The 19,374-nt window shown below is 42.8% G+C and overlaps 1 protein-coding gene across 2 annotated transcripts; it reads left to right on the top strand.

Annotated features, from left to right (window-relative positions):
- Window positions 1-1,070: 1,070 nt before the first annotated feature.
- On the top strand, window positions 1,071-15,108 carry MRPS10 (mitochondrial ribosomal protein S10). 2 transcript variants are annotated; one of them, XM_005223435.5, is made up of 7 exons: window positions 1,071-1,136; window positions 6,781-6,845; window positions 6,936-7,005; window positions 8,916-9,052; window positions 10,022-10,130; window positions 11,684-11,773; window positions 12,245-15,108. In XM_005223435.5, exons 1-7 carry the CDS (start codon window positions 1,089-1,091, stop codon window positions 12,326-12,328), a joined length of 603 nt encoding a protein of 200 aa, XP_005223492.1. In that variant the 5' UTR covers window positions 1,071-1,088; the 3' UTR covers window positions 12,329-15,108. The 2 variants fall into 2 exon arrangements, with proteins under 2 accessions (XP_005223492.1, NP_001030391.1); NM_001035314.2 differs by having other exon boundaries at window positions 1,077-1,136; window positions 6,933-7,005; window positions 12,245-12,618.
- Window positions 15,109-19,374: the final 4,266 nt, after the last annotated feature.

Raw genomic sequence — 19,374 nt, 5'->3', positions numbered from 1 at the left:
GGTTCAAATTCACCACATGACTCTGAGTCATTTCATCTCTGAGCCTGTCTCCTCACTTATTAAATTCGGATAAAATGTACATCATCTTGTGAGGATCCAATTAGTAACACAGGGAAATGTTGTTTGCAGGCTGTAATGTCACCATCATGAGCTGCTGCAGAACCTTCACTCAGCTTGTTCAAGGCAGCAGAGGCAGGTTGAGGAGCCGTCCCAGAAGAGAGACAGGTGCTTTAGAAGCAGCAAGAGTTGGAGAGCTCTAGGAAAACTCCACTGGCTAAAAGGGACCAGCCAACTTTGAATGTCACAACTGAAAAGAGGGAGCTTGATTCTGAAAAGGACACTGGGCAGCCTGCCAAGGCTATTGCTGTTACAGCTGTCACCTCTAAGTTACAAACGTTGATTGTTTCTCCAGGGCAACGTGAGTATCAGACCCCAAATCGTGGACCACCTGACCAGGGAATCCTAAACCAGAGAAATTCTGACTCTCAAAACTATGACTCAAAAGACGATTAAACCCAGCCTCCTGGTTATTCCCCTTTAAAAAAACAGACAGACAAGAAAACCCTAACTCAAAGACAAACATGGACTGGATCTGAGGTGTGGCTCATACTCCCTTGCCTGGCGCTCTGCAATAAATCCTTACTCCCTGCAACCTCCCACTGTCAGTCTGCTTTTTTTTTTGCGAGCCACAGGCACACAAACACTTTGCTCCGTTATAATAGAAATATCAACTATCAATCAACCATCAACTCAGAGATAACCACTGTCAATACATTTGTTCCAAGCGTGTGGTTATTTTTACCTCCAACAAAACAGGAACTGCAAAGGACAAACGATTTCAAGAGGAAAGCGCTGACGGAACTCGGTAACTACCTAGATACAAGCTGAAGCTATAATAAGAAGGCGGATGAGCCAGGTTAGGACCTGAAGGAAGCCGGCTGTGTTCACTCTAAGAGAGCGTGGAATCACGTCTCTATGGTTGTTCCTGTGCCGGAACACAAGGATACACTCTCTCCTTCTGCGGAACTCTATGGTCAGAGGACGCCTCTGTGACCCCGGAAGCGATCCTGGGGAGCGGGAACGGCAAGATGGCGGTGCGAGCGGTGTTTGGGGCCCTGGGCCGGCGTCTCTGGCAGGTAAGGAGCGCGCTACGCGGATTAGGCGGCCTAACAGGGACAGTTACCATTACGTCTGATTGCCACTTGTCATTCTTCCCATTTTCTGCGATATTTATTTCGCACCTTGACCCGCTGTTTGGAAGAAGGTGGCGAGAAAAGGGCTGATTTTATCTCGAATTCTCTCAGGATAAAACAGAAGTTAATGAGTCAGGGCAGAGACAGGAACGAGAAGAGTAGACTGTCAGAAGTGGAAAGGATATTGGACAGCGAATGTTGCAGACCCCGCTTTTCACGTTTGCGAAATAGGCTCAGAGAAGTCAGGAAGCTACACCTCGCGAAAATTTGGTAGCTTGAGAGTTTAGACGCTTCTTACGGAATCAGTTTGGGATACCTTCCTGATACCCAGGTTTCTGAGACTCAGATGACAGTCGCTGAAGTCAGAGGAGTGGGTTAACTATCCTCTGCTGGGTTTTTTGGAGAAAAGGCAAAAAATTCAAGCAGCGGTTCGTTCTTGGCTTCAGCACCCCTCTGCTCCCTTCGCTGTTACCTGAACTGTCATAACATTGTTAATCGGCTACACCCCATACAGTAGAAGAAGTTTTTTTAAAAAAATAGTTAAGGACTCCAAAGAGCTTTGGGTTTTGTGTTTTTTAAGCTATCGATTTTTTAGCTTATTAGAAAATACAACGAGAATCTTAAAAATCCTTAATTAAAAATAATACAAATAAACTCATTACATGTTAACATAATTAGCGATTTTATGGGAAGCAGCTAGATTTTCCAAAACAAATTGAGAGAGAGGAGTGGTATGTTTTATGTTTTTGCACACCTCTTTAATGTCTGGCTTAATAGAAAACAGCTTCTCTAGCTGCTTCTGCAGTCTCTTACTATGTCAGAGGTCATACAGTCTCTGGAAAACTTTACTGTACTTTGATGAGAGACTAGAGTGGGAAAGCTGAAAATAGCATGTTACTGTTATTATAAAAAAATAAGTTTAGCCTCAGGAGCCACCTCTGAAAGTGTCTCAGAAGTCCCTCAGAGGTCTTTAGACCACACTTTGAGAACCACTGTCGTTAAGTCAGGTAGCGTTAGAGGTTGAAATTTTGAATTATTTTTAAGACACATTTACCCAGAGCAGAGGCTCCACTCCCTCAAAAAAAGAAAGGAAAGAAAAGGTAAGAACTTCTTAAGGTTCATTTGTGGATGTAAGAGCACTTTAGACTTGAGATTTTAAAAGCAGGGGAAGATCCTTAGGAAGTGTCATATTCCTTAGACCTGTGGTCCTTCAGCACAACTGCATTGTGGGCTCAGATCAGATCAGATCAGATCAGTTGCTCAGTCGTATCCGACTTTTTGTGACCCCATGAATCGCAGCACGCCAGGCCTCCCTGTCCATCACCAACTCCAGGAGTTCACTCAAACTCACGTCCATCGAGTCAGTAATGCCATCCACCCATCTCATCCTCTGTCGTCCCCTTCTCCTCCTGCCCCCAATCCCTCCCAGCATCAGAGTCTTTTCCAATGAGTCAACTCTTCGCATGAGGTGGCCAAAGTATTGGAGTTTCAGCTTTAGTATCATTCCTTCCAAAGAAATCCCAGGGCTGATCTCCTTCAGAATGGACTGGTTGGATCTCCTTGCAGTCCAAGGGACTCTCAAGAGTCTTCTCCAACACCACAGTTGAAAAGCATCAATTCTTTGGTGCTCAGCCTTCCTCACAGTCCAACTCTCACATCCATACATGACCACAGGAAAAACCATAGCCTTGACTAGACGAACCTTTGTTGGCAAAATAATGTCTCTGCTTTTGAATATGCTATCTAGGTTGGTCATAACTTTCCTTCCAAGGAGTAAGCGTCTTTTAATTTCATGGCTGCAATCACCATCTGCAGTGATTTTGGAGCCCAGAAAAATAAAGTCTGACACTGTTTCCACTGTTTCCCCATCTATTTCCCATGAAGTGGTGGGACCAGATGCCATGATCTTCGTTTTCTGAATGTTGAGCTTTAAGCCAACTTTTTCACTCTCCTCTTTCACTTTCATCAACAGGCTTTTGAGTTCCTCTTCACTTTCTGCCATAAGGGTGGTGTTATCTGCATATTTGAGGTTATTGATATTTCTCCCGGCAATCTTGATTCCAGCTTGTGTTTCTTCCAGTCCAGCGTTTCTCATGATGTACTCTGCAAATAAGTAAAATAAACAGGGTGACAATATACAGCCTTGACGTACTCCTTTTCCTATTTGGAACCAGTCTGTTGTTCCATGTCCAGTTCTAACTGTTGCTTCCTGACCTGCATACAAATTTCTCAAGAGGCAGGTCAGGTGGTCTGGTATTCCCATCTCTTTCAGAATTTTCCACAGTTTATTGTGATCCACACAGTCAAAGGCTTTGGCATAGTCAATAAAGCAGAAATAGATGTTTTTCTGGAACTCTCTTGCTTTTTCCATGATCCAGCGGATGTTGGCAATTTGATCTCTGGTTCCTCTGCCTTTTCTAAAACCAGCTTGAACATCAGGAAGTTCACGGTTCACGTATTGCTGAAGCCCGGCTTGGAGAATTTTGAGCATTACTTTACTAGCGTGTGAGATGAGTGCAATTGTGCGGTAGTTTGAGCATTCTTTGGCATTGCCTTTCTTTGGGATCGAAATGAAAACTGACCTTTTCCAGTCCTGTGGCCACTGCTGAGTTTTCCAAATTTGCTGGCATATTGAATGCAGCACTTTCACAGCATCATCTTTCAGGATTTGGAATAGCTCAACTGGAATTCCATCACCTCCACTAGCTTTGTTCGTAGTGATGCTTTCTAAGGCCCACTTGACTTCACATTCCAGGATGTCTGGCTCTAGGTCAGTGATCACACCATCGTGATTATCTGGGTCGTGAAGATCTTTTTTGTACAGTTCTTCTGTGTATTCTTGCCATCTCTTCTTAATATCTTCTGCTTCTGTTAGGTCCATACCATTTCTGTCTTTTATCAAGCCCATCTTTGCATGAAATGTTCCTTTGGTATCTCGGATTTTCTTGAAGAGATCCCTAGTCTTTCCCACTCTGTTGTTTTCCTCTATTTCTTTGCATTGATCGCTGAAGAAGGCTTTCTTATCTCTTCTTGCTATTCTTTGGAACTCTGCATTCAGATGCTTATATCTTTCCTTTTCTCCTTTGCTTTTCGCTTCTCTTCTTTTCACAGCTATTTGTAAGGCCTCCTCAGACAGCCATTTTGTTTTTTTGCATTTCTTTTCTATGGGAATGGTCTTGATGCCTGTCTCCTGTACAATGTCACGAACCTCATTCCATAGTTCATCAGGCACTCTATCTATCAGATCTAGGCCCTTAAATCTATTTCTCACTTCCACTGTGTAATCATAAGGGATTTGATTTAGGTCATACCTGAATGGTCTAGTGGTTTTCCCTACTTTCTTCAATTTAAGTCTGCATTTGGCAATAAGGAGTTCATGGTCTGAGCCACAGTCAGCTCCTGGTCTTGTTTTTGCTGACTGTATAGAGCTTCTCCATCTTTGGCTGCAAAGAATATAATCAATCTGATTTCGGTGTTGACCATCTGGTGATGTCCATGTATAGAGTCTTCTCTTGTGTTGTTGGAAGAGGGTGTTTGTTATGACCAGTGCATTTTCTTGGCAAAACTCTATTAGTCTTTGCCCTGCTTCGTTCCGTATTTCAAGGCCAAATTTGCCTATTACTCCAGGTGTTTCTTGAGTTCCTACTTTTGCATTCCAGTCCCCTGAATGAAAAGGACATCTTTTTTGGGTGTTAGTTCTAAAAGGTCTTGTAGGTCTTCATAGAACCGTACAAATTCAGCTTCTTCAGCATTACTGGTTGGGGCATAGACTTGGATTACTGTGATATTGAATGGTTTGCCTTGGAAATGAACAGAGATCATTCTGTCGTTTTTGAGATTGCATCCAAGTACTGCATTTCAGACTCTTTTGTTGACCACGATGGCCACTCCATTTCTTCTGAGGGATTCCTGCCCGCAGTAGTAGATATAATGGTCATCTGAGTTAAATTCACCCATTCCAGTCCATTTTAGTTCGGTGATTCCTAGAATGTCGACATTCACTCTTGCCATCTCTTGTTTGACCACTTCCAATTTGCCTTGATTCATGGACCTGACGTTCCAGGTTCCTATGCAGTATTGCTCTTTACAGCATCGGCCCTTGCTTCTATCACCAGTCACATCCACAGCTGGGTATTGTTTTTGCTTTGGCCCCATCCCTTCATTCTTTCTAGAGTTATTTCTCCACTGATCTCCAGTAGCATATTGGGCACCTACTGACCTGGGGAGTTTCAGTATCCTATCATTTTGCCTTTTCATACTGTTCATGGGGTTCTCAAGGCAAGAATACTGAAGTGGTTTGCCGTTCCTTCTCGGCTCATTGGCCCACAAACACGGGAGGCAGTCTTCTCTGTGAGTGTGTGTGGAGAAAGGCCTGTACCTCTTACCACCTGGTGGTGTTGTGCTTGATTTCCTTTCTTTTTTGTTTTTCCCCCTTGATTCAAGGGAGACTATGAAAGTTTTGATTTGCCTCCTTGTTCAGTAAAGAGAGGGAAAAGGATAATAAGCTATGAGTAGGCATTCTTAACAACTTAGGTGACCCTCCATTGTTTTAATTTTGTTTGTACTAAACTGGTATTCTCAACTTTGAAGTGTTTTTAAGCTTCTAGTTTCTCAGGTTGCACTTTTAAATCTCAGGAAAGCTTAAGGAAAAAAAAAAGCGAGTGGCCGATTTTGTGTTACATACAGTAAGATAGATTTCCTACAACTGCAAGTTTTGTTCCACCAGGGGGAGCTGATAATACAGGATTTGGGAATGCTGGATTGATGCAGTATGAGGCACAGGAGTGATAGAAGATGGGTGTAAATTCCAATGTGTGTTTCAGTTTTCTTATAAGCTAGTTGTTATAGCTAGTTACTTATAAGCTAGTTTTCCCAGCCAAAGCAAGAAATAAATATGCTGGAAAAGGCTGAAAGCTTCAAGAGTACTTTAGAATTCTTATTCCAGCCCAGTAAATTATAAAGGCACTTTTTCTTAATGCTCAAAAATATTTAAGTATAATGTGTATTATATTGAAATACATTTAGTCTGTAAAAAATAATGGTCAAATGAAGTCACATGTTTTTTTCCTTAATATCCACGTATTTAATTCATAGCTATTCATGTGAGAATTGCTTGTTTTAAAAAAATTCTTGCTCCTGAGTTTAAAAGATAGTCTGTGGTATTTTGAGAGTCCTTTTTGATTATCAGCTCTACCATTGTCTTCTTTTTTTTCCTGATGAAGCCTAATTTGACAGTTCAGTTACCCTAATTGTTTGTTTTGTTTGTTTAGTTCCTATGTTGTGTCTCTTTTGTCACCTCATGAATTGTAGCCCGCCAGACTCCTCTGTCCATGGGATTGTCCAGGCAAGAATATTTGAGTGGGTTGGTATTTCCTTTTCCAGGGGATTTTCCCTACCCAAGGATCTCCTGCATTGGCAGGTGGACTCTTTGCCATTACGCTATTTGGGAAGCCCCAGTTATCCCAATATCTTCATCTAAAATAAAGAGAAAACCTGTTGTTTGAAGCATCCTCTTGGGTTTTAATGGAAACAATGACTGGTTTGGAAATTGACTTCAATTCTAATACACATCTCCTCTTTTTTTAAGGGTTCAAAGAATTTTTCTGTAAGCAGTTCTAGGAGCAATATAGCCAAAAACGATGGCTTTCTTCTGTAAGTATATAATTGGATTTGCTAAATTGATAAGAAAATAGACTCTTAGGCTGTTTTACTTAGATTTCTCTTTGTTTCCACACATAGCAGCACCAGTATGAAGTGGGTACAGTTTTCAAACCTACACGTTGATGTCCCCAAGGATTTGACCAAGCCTACGGTATGCACTCCCTATTTCTTGGCATAAGAAGCTACATTAGTGATAAATTTTCCTCCTTATTCATTTGAGGCTGTTTCCCAAACACTTTACAAATAAAAAAAATGTGTTCTAAAATACTGGCAGGCGCACAGTGAGCTGAGGAAAGTATTCTCTGATGTCCCTGAGTGCTCAGGGTCGCGTTCAGGCTGTCAGGGTGAGAGCTAATTGAATAAATTATTTACCCCAGATAACTGGGATTGAGCAGTCTTTTGCTTTTAGCTCAATACAGTGTGCAGAGTTGTCATAATCCATGATGTTGAATACTTGGTATTATAGTATAGAAGCGTCTTTGTGTGTGTGTGTGTGTGTGTGTGGCCTTCAAGTCTTTATTTTCATTTTAAGACAGTAAGTCTGGGCCTGGACAATGCTTTATTGTTCACAGTGAGCATTATCACAAGCAAAATCCAGGAGCAGCCGTGTAACCTTGTTTCCTTTCATTGAAAGTCATGGTTCCATCAACCCAGTTTTTGGGTTATTTGTAGTTTTTATAAAATCCTTACAAGTTCCAAACCAAATGCTTGCAGTCCCACCCCTAAAAAATAATCCCCTTTAACAGTTTGGTATGAATCCCTCTAGACCTCTATATATAATCATCTATGCACACCACACACACCAAAATGGAATCGTGATATATCTAATAGACTGCTGGTTCAGTGTTTTCACTTAATAGCATATATAAATGCTGAGTCTCCAGATGCCTACATGAGCCAGACCTGTAAGGAAAGGTGACGGGGTGGCCACAGTGGCAGGCTGTGCCCTTTTTAAGCAAGACAGCTGCTACTTGCTGTAGCCACTTGTGTTATGTGGAAAATCAGACCTAGGGATGTCATATTGTCTACGTTTTCCACATGAAATGAAATTCTAATATTTATGTGAAATCTTTTGATTTTTAGTATTTGTAACAGATTCAAAATATTTTTAAAACCCTATAGAGACTAGTCATTACACATCTTAGGGCCATATTCCCCCTCTGTTGTCCCTTCACTTATGGATAGTATGTGAATATTTTTTGTTCTTCCAACAACCATATTTGGGGGTACTTGCGAGTGAGTATCTAGTTTCCTGGTGAGTAAGTAGATCTACTTTCAGGGGCAAAGTGATTTAACTCTGAAATCTCGGATTAGCAATATAAATTATTGGTTTGATGGATGCATGAAGCGAGGGTAATTCACCTCTTGGAAGAAAGTCAGAAATGTCAAACCCATTATTTTAACATCTGTAAGTATTAGGGTAGAAGAGGTAGAAGTTAAATGTACAGTCATTTTGATTAGAAATGAGTCATTTTTCTATTAGGGCAGGCTAAATAAACATGGATAGACCTAATAAAAAGAAGATGAGTAGCAATAGCTCGCTTTTGTTTAATGATGTTTATAATTTATAAGCACTTAAATCTGTGCTTTCTTACTTGTTCCCAGCAGAAATGCCATGAACTATAGCACAGGTATTGTCCTATTTATATATAAGAAAACTAAAGTGCAATGAGGTTAGTATATGACTTGCCTGTTGTGATTCAGCTTGAAATGGGAGAGTTTAATTCTCAGTCCAGTTCTTCTGACCAGGCTAGTTTTATTAACAAACCCCTAAGTCCTTTCCTGTTGTGTATTTGAGGTTCAGTAACTTAAGCTAAAGGGTTCCATTGGTGATTTTGTAGGTTGCTTGAAAATCCTTTTGATTCAAACTGTATTATAACTGATTCTTAAGGGTCATTCTGGAATCTGAATGTAGTCGTATCTAGATATTTAAAGATGCGTTTTTCTCCCCACTTAAGTAAACTGTGAAGTTGTTCAGTTGAGGATAGTATTTTAAATTTTCCAGTATAAATATTAGAGGAACCATGACTGAAGCTTTTCTTCTTGGTTTTAAAATTGCAGATAACCATTTCTGATGAACCGGACACATTATATAAGCGCCTGTCAGTTTTAGTAAAAGGCCATGATAAGGCTGTATTGGACAGTTACGAATATTTTGCAGTGCTTGCTGCTAAAGAACTTGGTATCTCTGTTAAAGTGTAAGTATGAAATTTCTTAATCTGACCTGTTAGCAGCTATAACACAGTCAGGAAAATGGTGCCAGTCCCAGCTAGGTCTGAGCTCTTAAAATAGGACAGAAACTCATGATGGAGAGAGTTGAGGTTTGTTATTCTAAGCAGAATCATTCCTTCCTGTCTACCAGAATTTTAAAATACTAGAATGAGTGAACAAGGAAAATGAAGGAATCCTTTCTCTAGAAATGGCATGGACATAGGAGTCCCAAGAAGCCTGTGTGTCTGGAATCTCCATGGGGCAGGGAGGTGGATTAGGTGAACACACAGTTTTTCAGACTTTTTGGATTTGATGATCTTTGCTATTATATCCATTGTTTTAAAACTGCCTTAAGAAACATCGCTCAACCCAATACTTGGATGCATGAGCAGAGTGAGCTTCATATGGCCTTGACGTCTCTGCAGGGTCAAGTGTAACTATACCTCCTTTGTCTTGTCATCTGCTCTCTGATGCTGAACGAGGCCCATTTGGAGCTTTGCCAGTCTTGCCTTCTAACAAAACTGAAGGAACACGCGCATTTCCTCTAACAGACTATAGTTTGTGCTTACCAATGTGTCTGTAATGCACACAGCAGATACCACAGCTGCGTCCAACACACGCTGCTGCTCCCCCAGCTCATACATTTGGTCTATGCAGGTCCTCAACGGTGTGAAAGCCAGAGTCGTGTGTGTGTGCACGAGCACTTGCCTGCCAAGGCTTGTTTTTTGGGTCTGTGGCAAATGTTCCTGTTGCTGTCTGTGGGTTTATTTTGGCCTAAGTTTTATTGCAGCAGTCGTTAGAGATGACAGTCTTAACAAATGGAAGTCTGTAAATGATAGTTAATGCCTATAATTGAGCATGAGCCTGACCTACAAGATTGTGGAATCATGCTTTGATATCAGTGACTCAGGTTTTAACATCACTTAAGTGTGTTGCTTTGCCCATTAATTTTCCAGACATGAACCTCCAAGGAAAATAGAACGATTTACTCTTCTCAAATCAGTGCATATTTTCAAGAAGCACAGAGTTCAGTATGAAATGAGAACACTTTATAGATGTTTAGAGGTGAGTTTATTTCAGATATTCAGGCTTTTTTTTTAATGCCCCAAATTTCACATGAGCACATTATAACTTTCCCTTAACTTGGCCTGTGGGCTTCCTTTCAGTCAGTCCATGTCCAATAGTTGTAGAGAAGATGAGTGGTTTTTGTGTGTTTATGGAAGGAACGTGATAGAAAAATATTGAAGTAAAGCCATCCTTCAGAGTGTGTTTGCTTAGTCGCTCAGTTGTACCTAACTCTTTGTGACCCCATGGACTGTAGCCCGCCAGGCTCCTCTGTCCATGGGTTTCTCGAGGCAAGAATACTGGAGTGGGTTGCCATGCCCTCCACCAGGGGATCTTCCCAACTGAGGGATTGAACCTAGGTCTCCTGCATTGCAGGTGGATTCTTTATTGTCTGAGCCACCAAGGAAACCCTTTTCGAAGTAGTTCAGAATTTAACTCAGGAGTGCACATTATGTTGACTAGTATTTTTAATAAGAAACTACAGGCAGTTTCTTTGTTTTTTGTTTTAATTATCTGGCTGTGACAGGTCTTAGTTGCAGCATGCAGGATCTTTCATTGTGGTGCACGGGCTTCTCTCTAGTTACAGCGGTCTTAGTTGCCCTGTCGCATATGGGACCTTAGTGCCAAGGATTGAACCCACATCCCCTGTGTTGGAAGGCAGATTCTTAACCACTGGACAGCCAGTGAAGTCCCTATGTTGACTGAAGTCCCTGTGTTGACTGATTTTTATACACTAAGCTAGCGTTGGAATAATTTTGCTTATATTTCAGAAACTCTAGCCAAGTTTTCACACAGCTCTAATAATTCTTTTCTCATCCTCACTGAATTCTCCACATCCATGATAGCCAACATTAAGGTTTTTCATTCATTGATGATCATTCATTTGTGCAGCCACCCGGGGCAGCACAGCCCTGTGGTTGAGAAGAGCATGGGATCTGGGGTCCGCCAGCCAGGTCCAAGCACTAGCATTTGCTGGCGTTGCGGCCTGTGCCTTACTCAAGTCCTTCATCTCTAAATTGGAAATAATAATGGGACTCATCTCTCAAGGTTAATGTGAGGATTAAATGAGATGTTTATCTAAAGCACTTAGACTATTTTGTCACACGATAAATGATTGGTAAATGTTATTAAAACAAGTGTTTGTGCATCTTTTATATGAGAAGCTCTGTACTAGGCATTGTATTAAGACACTGCCCTACCCTTAAATGAAAAAGAAAAATCCACAATTTTATTCACCTCACCATAGAGCATACAGAAAATCTTACACTGTCTTATAATTTAGTTTTCTGTTTGCTTTTGAGTTGTTTTGTGACATTCTTGTGCTGTTTCGATACCGTGTTTGCCATCTGGGTTTCATGGAGCCCTGACATTAAGGCGTTTGGAAGTAATGTTGCCCCAGTTCAACCAGAGGATCTACACTTTTTTCCTATAAATTGGGATTCTGAAGATTTCACTAATGAAGAAATGACTGCTGATTTTGCCCCCCCCCTCCCCCCCCGCCCCGCAACTCTTAAAATTTCTACTTCAACAGCATAGCATGTTTGAAATTTTAGTTAGAACATCTCACTGGAAGTACAGCAGATGTCTACTTGGAATATATTCAGCGAAACTTACCTGAGGGAGTTGCCATGGAAGTTACAAAGGTATGGCTTGAATTTCTGTCTCAGTTGCGGGGAGATCTGTATTGTTGTGTGGATACGTTGCCGCCTGATTGCAGCTGCCCCGGTGGAGGGGAGGACCTGGAGGGAGACTTGTCCCAGTGGTTGGGCTCTCTGCCTGCCCCCCGCGCCCCCAGAGCAGTGGGGGCAGCTCAGCAGACTGCAGCCCACATCCTCCCAGAGCAACTTGTGACGCCTCCCTTCCTCTCAGCAGTTGTCTCAACACAGGTTCCACATTGATTGGTGGTCGCTGGAGATCACCGAGGAGCAGCAGATTATGTATGTGAGAGTTTATCTGCCATTGAGTTTCCTTCTCTTTGTTTCAAAGTCCTGCAACAAGTTGAGGGGGTAAAAGAAAAAGGTCAGAGGCCTTGAGGGAAGAGAATGAATACTTTCAGTTTGTGGCTGAAGAGTTCAGTTAAGTCCATTATACTATAATTTTGTTTTTCTCTCTAGACAAGATTAGAACAGTTGCCAGAACACATCAAGAAGCCAGTCTGGGAAACAACACCAGAGGAAAAAGGAGACAGCAAGTCATAAAGTCCCACAGTGACCACTTGTGCCGGGGTGTGGAGTGAACGTGTCAAGCGGAGGGACCCTCCCGTGAGGACTACTTCAGGTCTACCCGACTGCGCTCCTGAGGCTGCACAGCCTGATCAGTGGAACTCGGGGGTCAGAACTTTACGATCCACTGGACTGTTGTGCAAGAACCGCTTTATCTGTTCTTTTGTAAGCCTCATGTATTTCAGTTCTGATTTTAACAAATATGAGCAAACCATTTGGACCACTCTGTGCCAAAACAGTCAAATTGACATTTTGTTATTCCACTATTGTTTAGTTATTAGTTTATACTGATTGTGATTTCTGTTTTTTCATTCATCTAAAAATGAGTATTCCACATACTCCTCACACACATTTTTTTCTTTTGAGGGACCTAAAAGGAACCTTTGGTTAATTAAACATTGAGCAGTTCGAGTTTTTGATACTTACCTTAGTGTAGGCTGGCATATGATAGTTTGGGATGATGACCTCCAAGTTTTGCCTCATGTGAGCATTACTTTCTTAAAAATGGATGTACTTTGCAGCAGATCAAGCATGTTTGTGGCTTATGCTGAACCCCTCTGGTGCTGCCTAGAAGGGTCACTGTAATGGAATTTGAGCTCTCGAGAAATCACTGATTATTGGTTCATTCATCCCATAATTTGTTTATTCAGTAAGCTTTTCTTTTGTTAGCTCTGCACCCAGTACTGTAGTAAATACCAAAAATTGAATAGCAATAATGGCTTTCAAAAATTGTGCAAGGCACAAATGAAAACTTTTCCTTATTAAGTTCCGTGCTGATAAGACCTCTTTCTTTTGCTGACTAGCACTCTTTTTGTTTGGAGATGTCTACTTTTCCATGAAATTAGATAGTGGTAAAGAGCTCTGACAGAGGCAGGATGACAGTGGGCCGAGACTGCTGGTGTGTCAGCCCCAAGGGACTGGCTCGTTTCCTTTTTACAGAAGAATCGGGTGCTTGTCTTGTGGTTTCCTTCTCATCTTTGGGGTAGTTATGACTTCTCAGTTTTCCCCCCTTAAACTGGAATCCCTGTTCTCTTTTCCTGACCTGCTATCAGGTATGCGTGTTCTGAATGCACACTGCTTAGGTATCAGGCTTACATTACCGTCATTAACTTAGAAAGAATTACAGCCTTGTCCACCAGGACCTCATTCTGTTTTCACCTCAGTTGTGGACTCTCATTCACAAATGAATAAAGCGTGATTACCCCAGGTATAAGCCTCAGGATTGAGAACTGATCAATAAAACAGAACCAATATCATAGTAAATATACATAACAAAGCAGCCATTGTGGCTCATTTTCACTATAAAAAGATTCTTTAAAAATAAATACAGACCCACATCTAACCCTTTTGGTGCTTTTATTACAGACGGTGTCAGTCACGTGATTATAGTAGGGTGCCTTGTGCACTCTCGCATCTGGTGGCTTTCCTTTAAAGGTATACTTCCATTTCCAACTGTTTTCAGACTAAAGTAGCCTGTAAACCAGATGACTTAGCTCTTCACATTACATATTAAAGTCTCATTTTAAGATAAATAAACTACACACACAACTAAAATGAGTGGTGTTTCCTTGACATAAGTAATTGGCATATTTGTAGCCTACTTGATATAAACTAGGTAACTTCTTTATTCTCAGACTGAGAAAGTTTTGTTTGTTCTTTTGAATTGGGTCTCCTGAGTAAAATGCGCATTCTTAAAATTAGAATTAATGCCCAAGTCTCACTGTCTGTTCGTGGTGGTGATGAGAGGTAGTGAGAAGCGTAGACCTGCTCTCAGGATGGACCAGAAGGCAGGTATGAACTAAGGTGGTCTTTTATTGAAGTGAAGGCCTGAATTCATTGTTGCTTTCTCTGAAGTATAGTTTCTTTTTATAGTATATAAGATGGTGTTAAGGTCTGTCTTAAACTATTGGTAGACTCAAACTTGTTCAGCACCTGGTAGTTTTGATTTCAAGGAGAATTACTTCATATGTCCTTTGGCCACTTAGATATGCCGCAGTAAACACGTGAAGCAGTGGTTTTAATGTGGTCTGTTTTCTTCACATTTCTGTTGGTCAGCTACCATTCCTCCTTCCTTAAACTGTATTATTAAATGAGCTTTACTACAACATTTATGAATAGCCAAGTAAAGAAAATATGGACTCTGGAGCCTAAAAGGCCTGAGGCAGATAAGAGTTGATAACCCACTAACTGGTATAAAGTTAGGCAAGATGTTTAACCCTGTCAGAGCCTCAATTTACTCAGTAAAACGTAGGAAATCTACTTAGGAAGGTTGGAGCATTTAATCAGATAACTTACAAAGCCCCTCACAGAGTACCACAGTACCAGGCAGATAATAAGACATTCAGTAAGTATCAGGTGTGTAAATGAGAAATCCTGCCTGCCATATCAGTGAAAAAAGAATGTCACAGCCATTAAGCCATCACATGACAGCCACCCCGACTGTGCACCCTGAGAAGACGCAGAATGAGAAGCACAGGATACTGGCTCCAGATAGCAAAGGATTTCAGTGAACCCAGACTCTTGCATCTTCCCATACCTAGAAAAACACTAAATTCGTTAACTCTAAATACCTGGTTTTTCTTTTACAGTAATGTTTTGATGTTCTGAATACCTAGTCTTTGTTGCAAAAACGCCTATACATCCTGGCCCTCCCCCCTCACCTCTTCGAAGCAGCCTCTCGGAGTTATCTGAGATGCTGTGTCCTGAGCCCAAGTCCTCAGTTTTGTTCAGCAAATAAAACATAATTCTCACTTGTAGATTGGGCGTTTTGCTCAGTTGACAGTTATTACAGGCGGCAGAACAAACAGTACTCCAGATGCTCGTGTGCTGTACAGTTTAAAAACCAGCAGGAACGGCCTTCAGAATATCTCCAAGCTAAGCATACTACCTTACAATGGTTGCAAAGTTTAATTTCGATGAGAAAACATGTAGCATGCTCATTATAATAACCCCCATGTGTTCTACCAAGCATTTATAGATACTATCTTTTTTACAGATCCTATCTTATTTAATCCTTGTAACAACTCAATAGTTACTCTTATGATCCCCGTTTTATGGAAGAGAAAATCAAGTTTGACTTGCCCACTCAATTGCCCTTTCAGTTTACAGATAAAACAGACGAAAAAGGTGAAACTGATGAGTTCCAATTACTAACGACAGAGACAGCCGCCTCAGAACCTAATTTTGAAAGGCTAGGATGGGACTTCCCTGGTGGTCCAGTGGTTGAGAATCCATCTGCCAATGCAGGAGACATGAGTTCGCTCCCTGGTCCAGGAAGACTCCACATGCCACAGAACGATTAAGCCCCACACACCCCGACTACTGGGCGCACATGCCCCAGAGCTCATGCTCCAGGGCAGTGAGAGTCCCGCGCGCAGCGACAAGACTCAGTGCAGCCAGAAATCCTTTTTTAAAAAGATGTTTAAAAAAGAAAGTCTGGAAATATGTACTGGAATGCCCGCATATTAAAGGCAGACTACTCAAACCTAAAATCCAGATTATGTCCCCTTGTACATTAGCAAAGTATACTACTCATTTCCCCTAAGGATTAGAAATAAAAGAGATGGGGGGGGGGTGGGGAATAAGGAATAAAAGATGTAAATGTACATGAATAAAGGCCAGAAGCATAACCCACAGCTGGATCCCTGTGGTCTCAAGGCTGACATTGGTCCTGACTGTCTACCGTAGCCACAGGAGAGTTTAAGCTCCAGTCAGGGAGCCTGCTGGGTCACAGGAAGCCTGGTGCAGTGACAGCTGTGGGGCTGCAGGCCAGGCCTGTGTCGGGCTCTGCACACTCTGGTTTGTTGCTCACATGCATTTCCATACCCCTGCAGCCAGGCTTAGGGCTGAATGCCTGGGATCCCCAGAGTTCTCTTTGCAAATCCCTGCTCAATTCCTAACCCTGCCCTCCTTAAAGCCTTACTATTGTTATTCACTTCGAGCTATCATTGTCTGCGGAGTCCTAATCCTCTTTAAAACGGTATATTTATATCCCAACAGCTCAGCAGTGTTTAAGGGCAGGTCATGGGCAACTGACCCACATGAAAAGCCCATTGAATTTTAGATTCCTCAGCCAGAGGCTAAATCAAGTTCTATTTCATTCATACGGTCTCTGGAGCACAGGTATCATCCTTTAATTACTCCTCAACGTTGCCTAAACATAGACAAATGTGAAGAGGCGGATAGGGGTGACACCATCTTCACACAGCCACAGTGACGGCATGTGTTGTTTTCAGGTGTTCTGAGATGGGGACGGAGTTGAAAATCACTGGAGACCTCTTCAGTGCTAAAATCACCTTGTCTTTTCACATCAACATATATCTGCTAACCCAGACACTCCAAGGAATCAAGGGCAGTTGTCTTGTAAAATTATGAAGTAATAGCTCACGTGAATTCAACTCTGACCATGTGCCAAGCGCTTTGCTCAGTTACTCAACAAGTCTTGTTTGTGCCAAGAATTCCTTGTTCGTGCCAAGCACTGTTCTAGGCTTTGGAAATTCTGCACCGTGTATGGTGAAGCCCCTCTTCTCTGGGATCTTAGACTCTAGTGGAGAAAACATGATATGGGGGAAGAAATAATAAGATCATTTCATAGGTATGCAGTTAAGCACTGCTGCTGCTGCTGCTAAGTCGTTTCAGTCGTGTCCGACTCTGTGCGACCCCAGAGATGGCAGCCCACTAGGCTCCCCCGTCCCTGGGATTCCCCAGGCAAGAATACTGGAGTGGGTTGCCATTTCCTTCAATGCACGAAAGTGAAAAGTGAAAGGGAAATCGCTCAGTCGTGTCCGACTCTTAGCGACCCCATGGACTGCAGCCTACCAGGCTCCTCCGTCCATGGGATTTTCCAGGCAGGAGTACTGGAGTGGGGTGCCATTGCCTTCTCTGAGTTAAGCACTAGGCAGCAACTAAAGTAAGATAACGACAAAATTACTTGAGTGGTTACTTGGGACAAAAGCCACTGATAGTGGCTCAGATGATAAAGAATCTGCCTGCGATGTAGGAGACCTGGGTTCCATCCCTGGGTTGGGAAGATCCCCCACTCCAGTATTCTTGCCTGGTGAATTCCATGGAGGGAGCAGCCTGGCAGGCTCCAGTCCATGGGGTCGCAAAGAGTCAGACATGACTGAGCAACTGACACTTTCACTGTTACTTGAGATGAATTTGGGAAAGTTCTCTCCGAGGAGAGGAAACTATCAGGAAGGAGGCAGCTGTGTGAGAGCCTGCGGAAGGGCAGTCCAAGCGGCAGGACCAGTCAGTGCTAAGGGCCAGGGAGTGCAAAGTGTCTGAGGACAAGGGCAGAGCAACATGAAGAAGAAGCGGGTGGGACTAGATCATGACCGGGGGAAGGAGTGTGGCTTTTATCCTGAGGGTCAGTGGGAAGCCATGGGAGAGTTTGAAGCAGGACAGTGATTGGATCTGATTTACGCTTTAGAATACATTCCTCTGGCTGCTTGGTATGGACTGAAAGGAAGGGGTGATGGGAAGGGTGAGGCAGAACCTGCTGCAGTGGGCCAGTGAGAGGATGTAGCCTGGACAGAGCTGCAGGGATGGAGGGGATGGGAAATTGTTATATTAAGAATAAGTTCGGAGGTGGAGCTGACAGAAAGACCTCCTAGTAGGCTGAAAGGAGATCTAAGAGAAAGAGAGGACTCCAGGATGTCTCCTTGATTTCAGTCTAAGCAGCTGGATAAATGGTGATGCCATGACTGAGGTGGAGAAGGGTTGAGCAGGGATTTAGGAAGGCTATCAGTATGTTGGCTTTGGCCTTGGTAAATCTGCAATCTGAGTGGAGATGTTCAGTAGGCAGCTGGGGTCCTGAATCTGGAAGCTACAAATGGTGTGTGATGTCCAGGGTGAATGAGCTCATCTGGGGAGCACATATGAGTAGAGAGGAGCACAGTCCTGAGGACAAGCCTGGGACGCCCAAGCTTGGAGAGATTTGTTTAAAAGGAGGAGGTGCTGGCAAAGGAGATGAGGAACCAGGCTCCATGTGAGTCCTTGAACCCTAAAGTGTTTGAAGAAAGAACTTGGGAAGTGGTGCTGAATCTGCAAGTTGGTCATCGTAAGGCCTTCTCCACGGAGTGACGGGGATGAACGTCCAGTTGGAGTAAGTTGAGGAGAGAATAAGAAATGAAGAGGACGGACTTTCCTGGTGGTCCAGTGGCTAAGTCTCTGAGCTCCCCATGCAGGGGGCCTGGGTTCAATCCCTGGTCAGGGAACTAGATTTCACATGCTGCAACTAAAGAGCCCATGTGCTGCAACTAAGACCAGTGCAGCCAAAATTATAAAAGAAGGGGATGTGAATTGCTGCCTTCAAAAATGCCCAACATGTCATGGCTTCATGACAGCTCAGTCAGTGCTCTGTGGGGACATGGTCTGCCCTGTGTGGTATCAGGTGGGCGGCTGGAAGGCCAGGGCAGGAGGCATCAGCAGGTTCACTGGCCCCCTTTCCCCACACGTCTGGTGGCTGACGCTGGCTGTCACCCGGGAGCCCTGGGCCTCCCCACAGCATGATGGCTGCGTTCCGAGGACAAGTCCTGGGGGACAGCCAGGCATGATCCCTACTGCCTTTGATGACCCAGCCTCAGGAGTCACATAGTGTCACTTCTGCCCATTCTCTTCGTTGAGTATGGCAAAGTCCCATCCAGGTTGAAGAGAGGGAGAAAGAGGCTCTTCCCCATGATGCGAAGAACATGTGAGACCAGACCCACTGCTGTGCCATTTTCAAGAAATAACATCTTCCCCTAGGGGTTTAGTTGTAAGAAGGGGCCAAGGTGAGGACAGCAGCTGGAGGGGAGCAGTAACTGGCAGGACTATTGGATCTAGTGGGCACCGTGTCTAGGGCCCACAATATTTTTAATTTAAATGTTTTAATTTCTTTCAAAAATAATATAATGCAGTCTGGACTGGAACTGGGTTATATTCCTCTTTTTACCAATGAATGATAAAATAGCACTTTCATGTTTTAAATTTCTATTTATTTATGGCTGTGCTGGGTCTTCGTTGCTCCACACAGGTGTTTT

The sequence above is a fragment of the Bos taurus genome, chromosome 23 (assembly GCF_002263795.3).
Source record: "Bos taurus isolate L1 Dominette 01449 registration number 42190680 breed Hereford chromosome 23, ARS-UCD2.0, whole genome shotgun sequence".
NCBI classification, from domain to species: Eukaryota; Metazoa; Chordata; class Mammalia; order Artiodactyla; family Bovidae; genus Bos; species Bos taurus.
This window is presented reverse-complemented; position numbering and strand designations above follow the sequence as displayed.

What these genes read in the sequence shown, in the direction of transcription:
- MRPS10 (NM_001035314.2), top strand. Translation starts at nt 1,089, where the DNA reads ATGGCGGTGCGAGCGGTGTTTGGGGCCCTGGGCCGGCGTCTCTGGCAG. An exon ending in TGGGCCGGCGTCTCTGGCAG is followed by an intron (nt 1,137 to 6,780) that starts GTAAGGAGCGCG and finishes TCTTTTTTTAAG; the next exon opens with GGTTCAAAGAATTTTTCTGT. An exon ending in AGGATTTGACCAAGCCTACG is followed by an intron (nt 7,006 to 8,915) that starts GTATGCACTCCC and finishes TTAAAATTGCAG; the next exon opens with ATAACCATTTCTGATGAACC.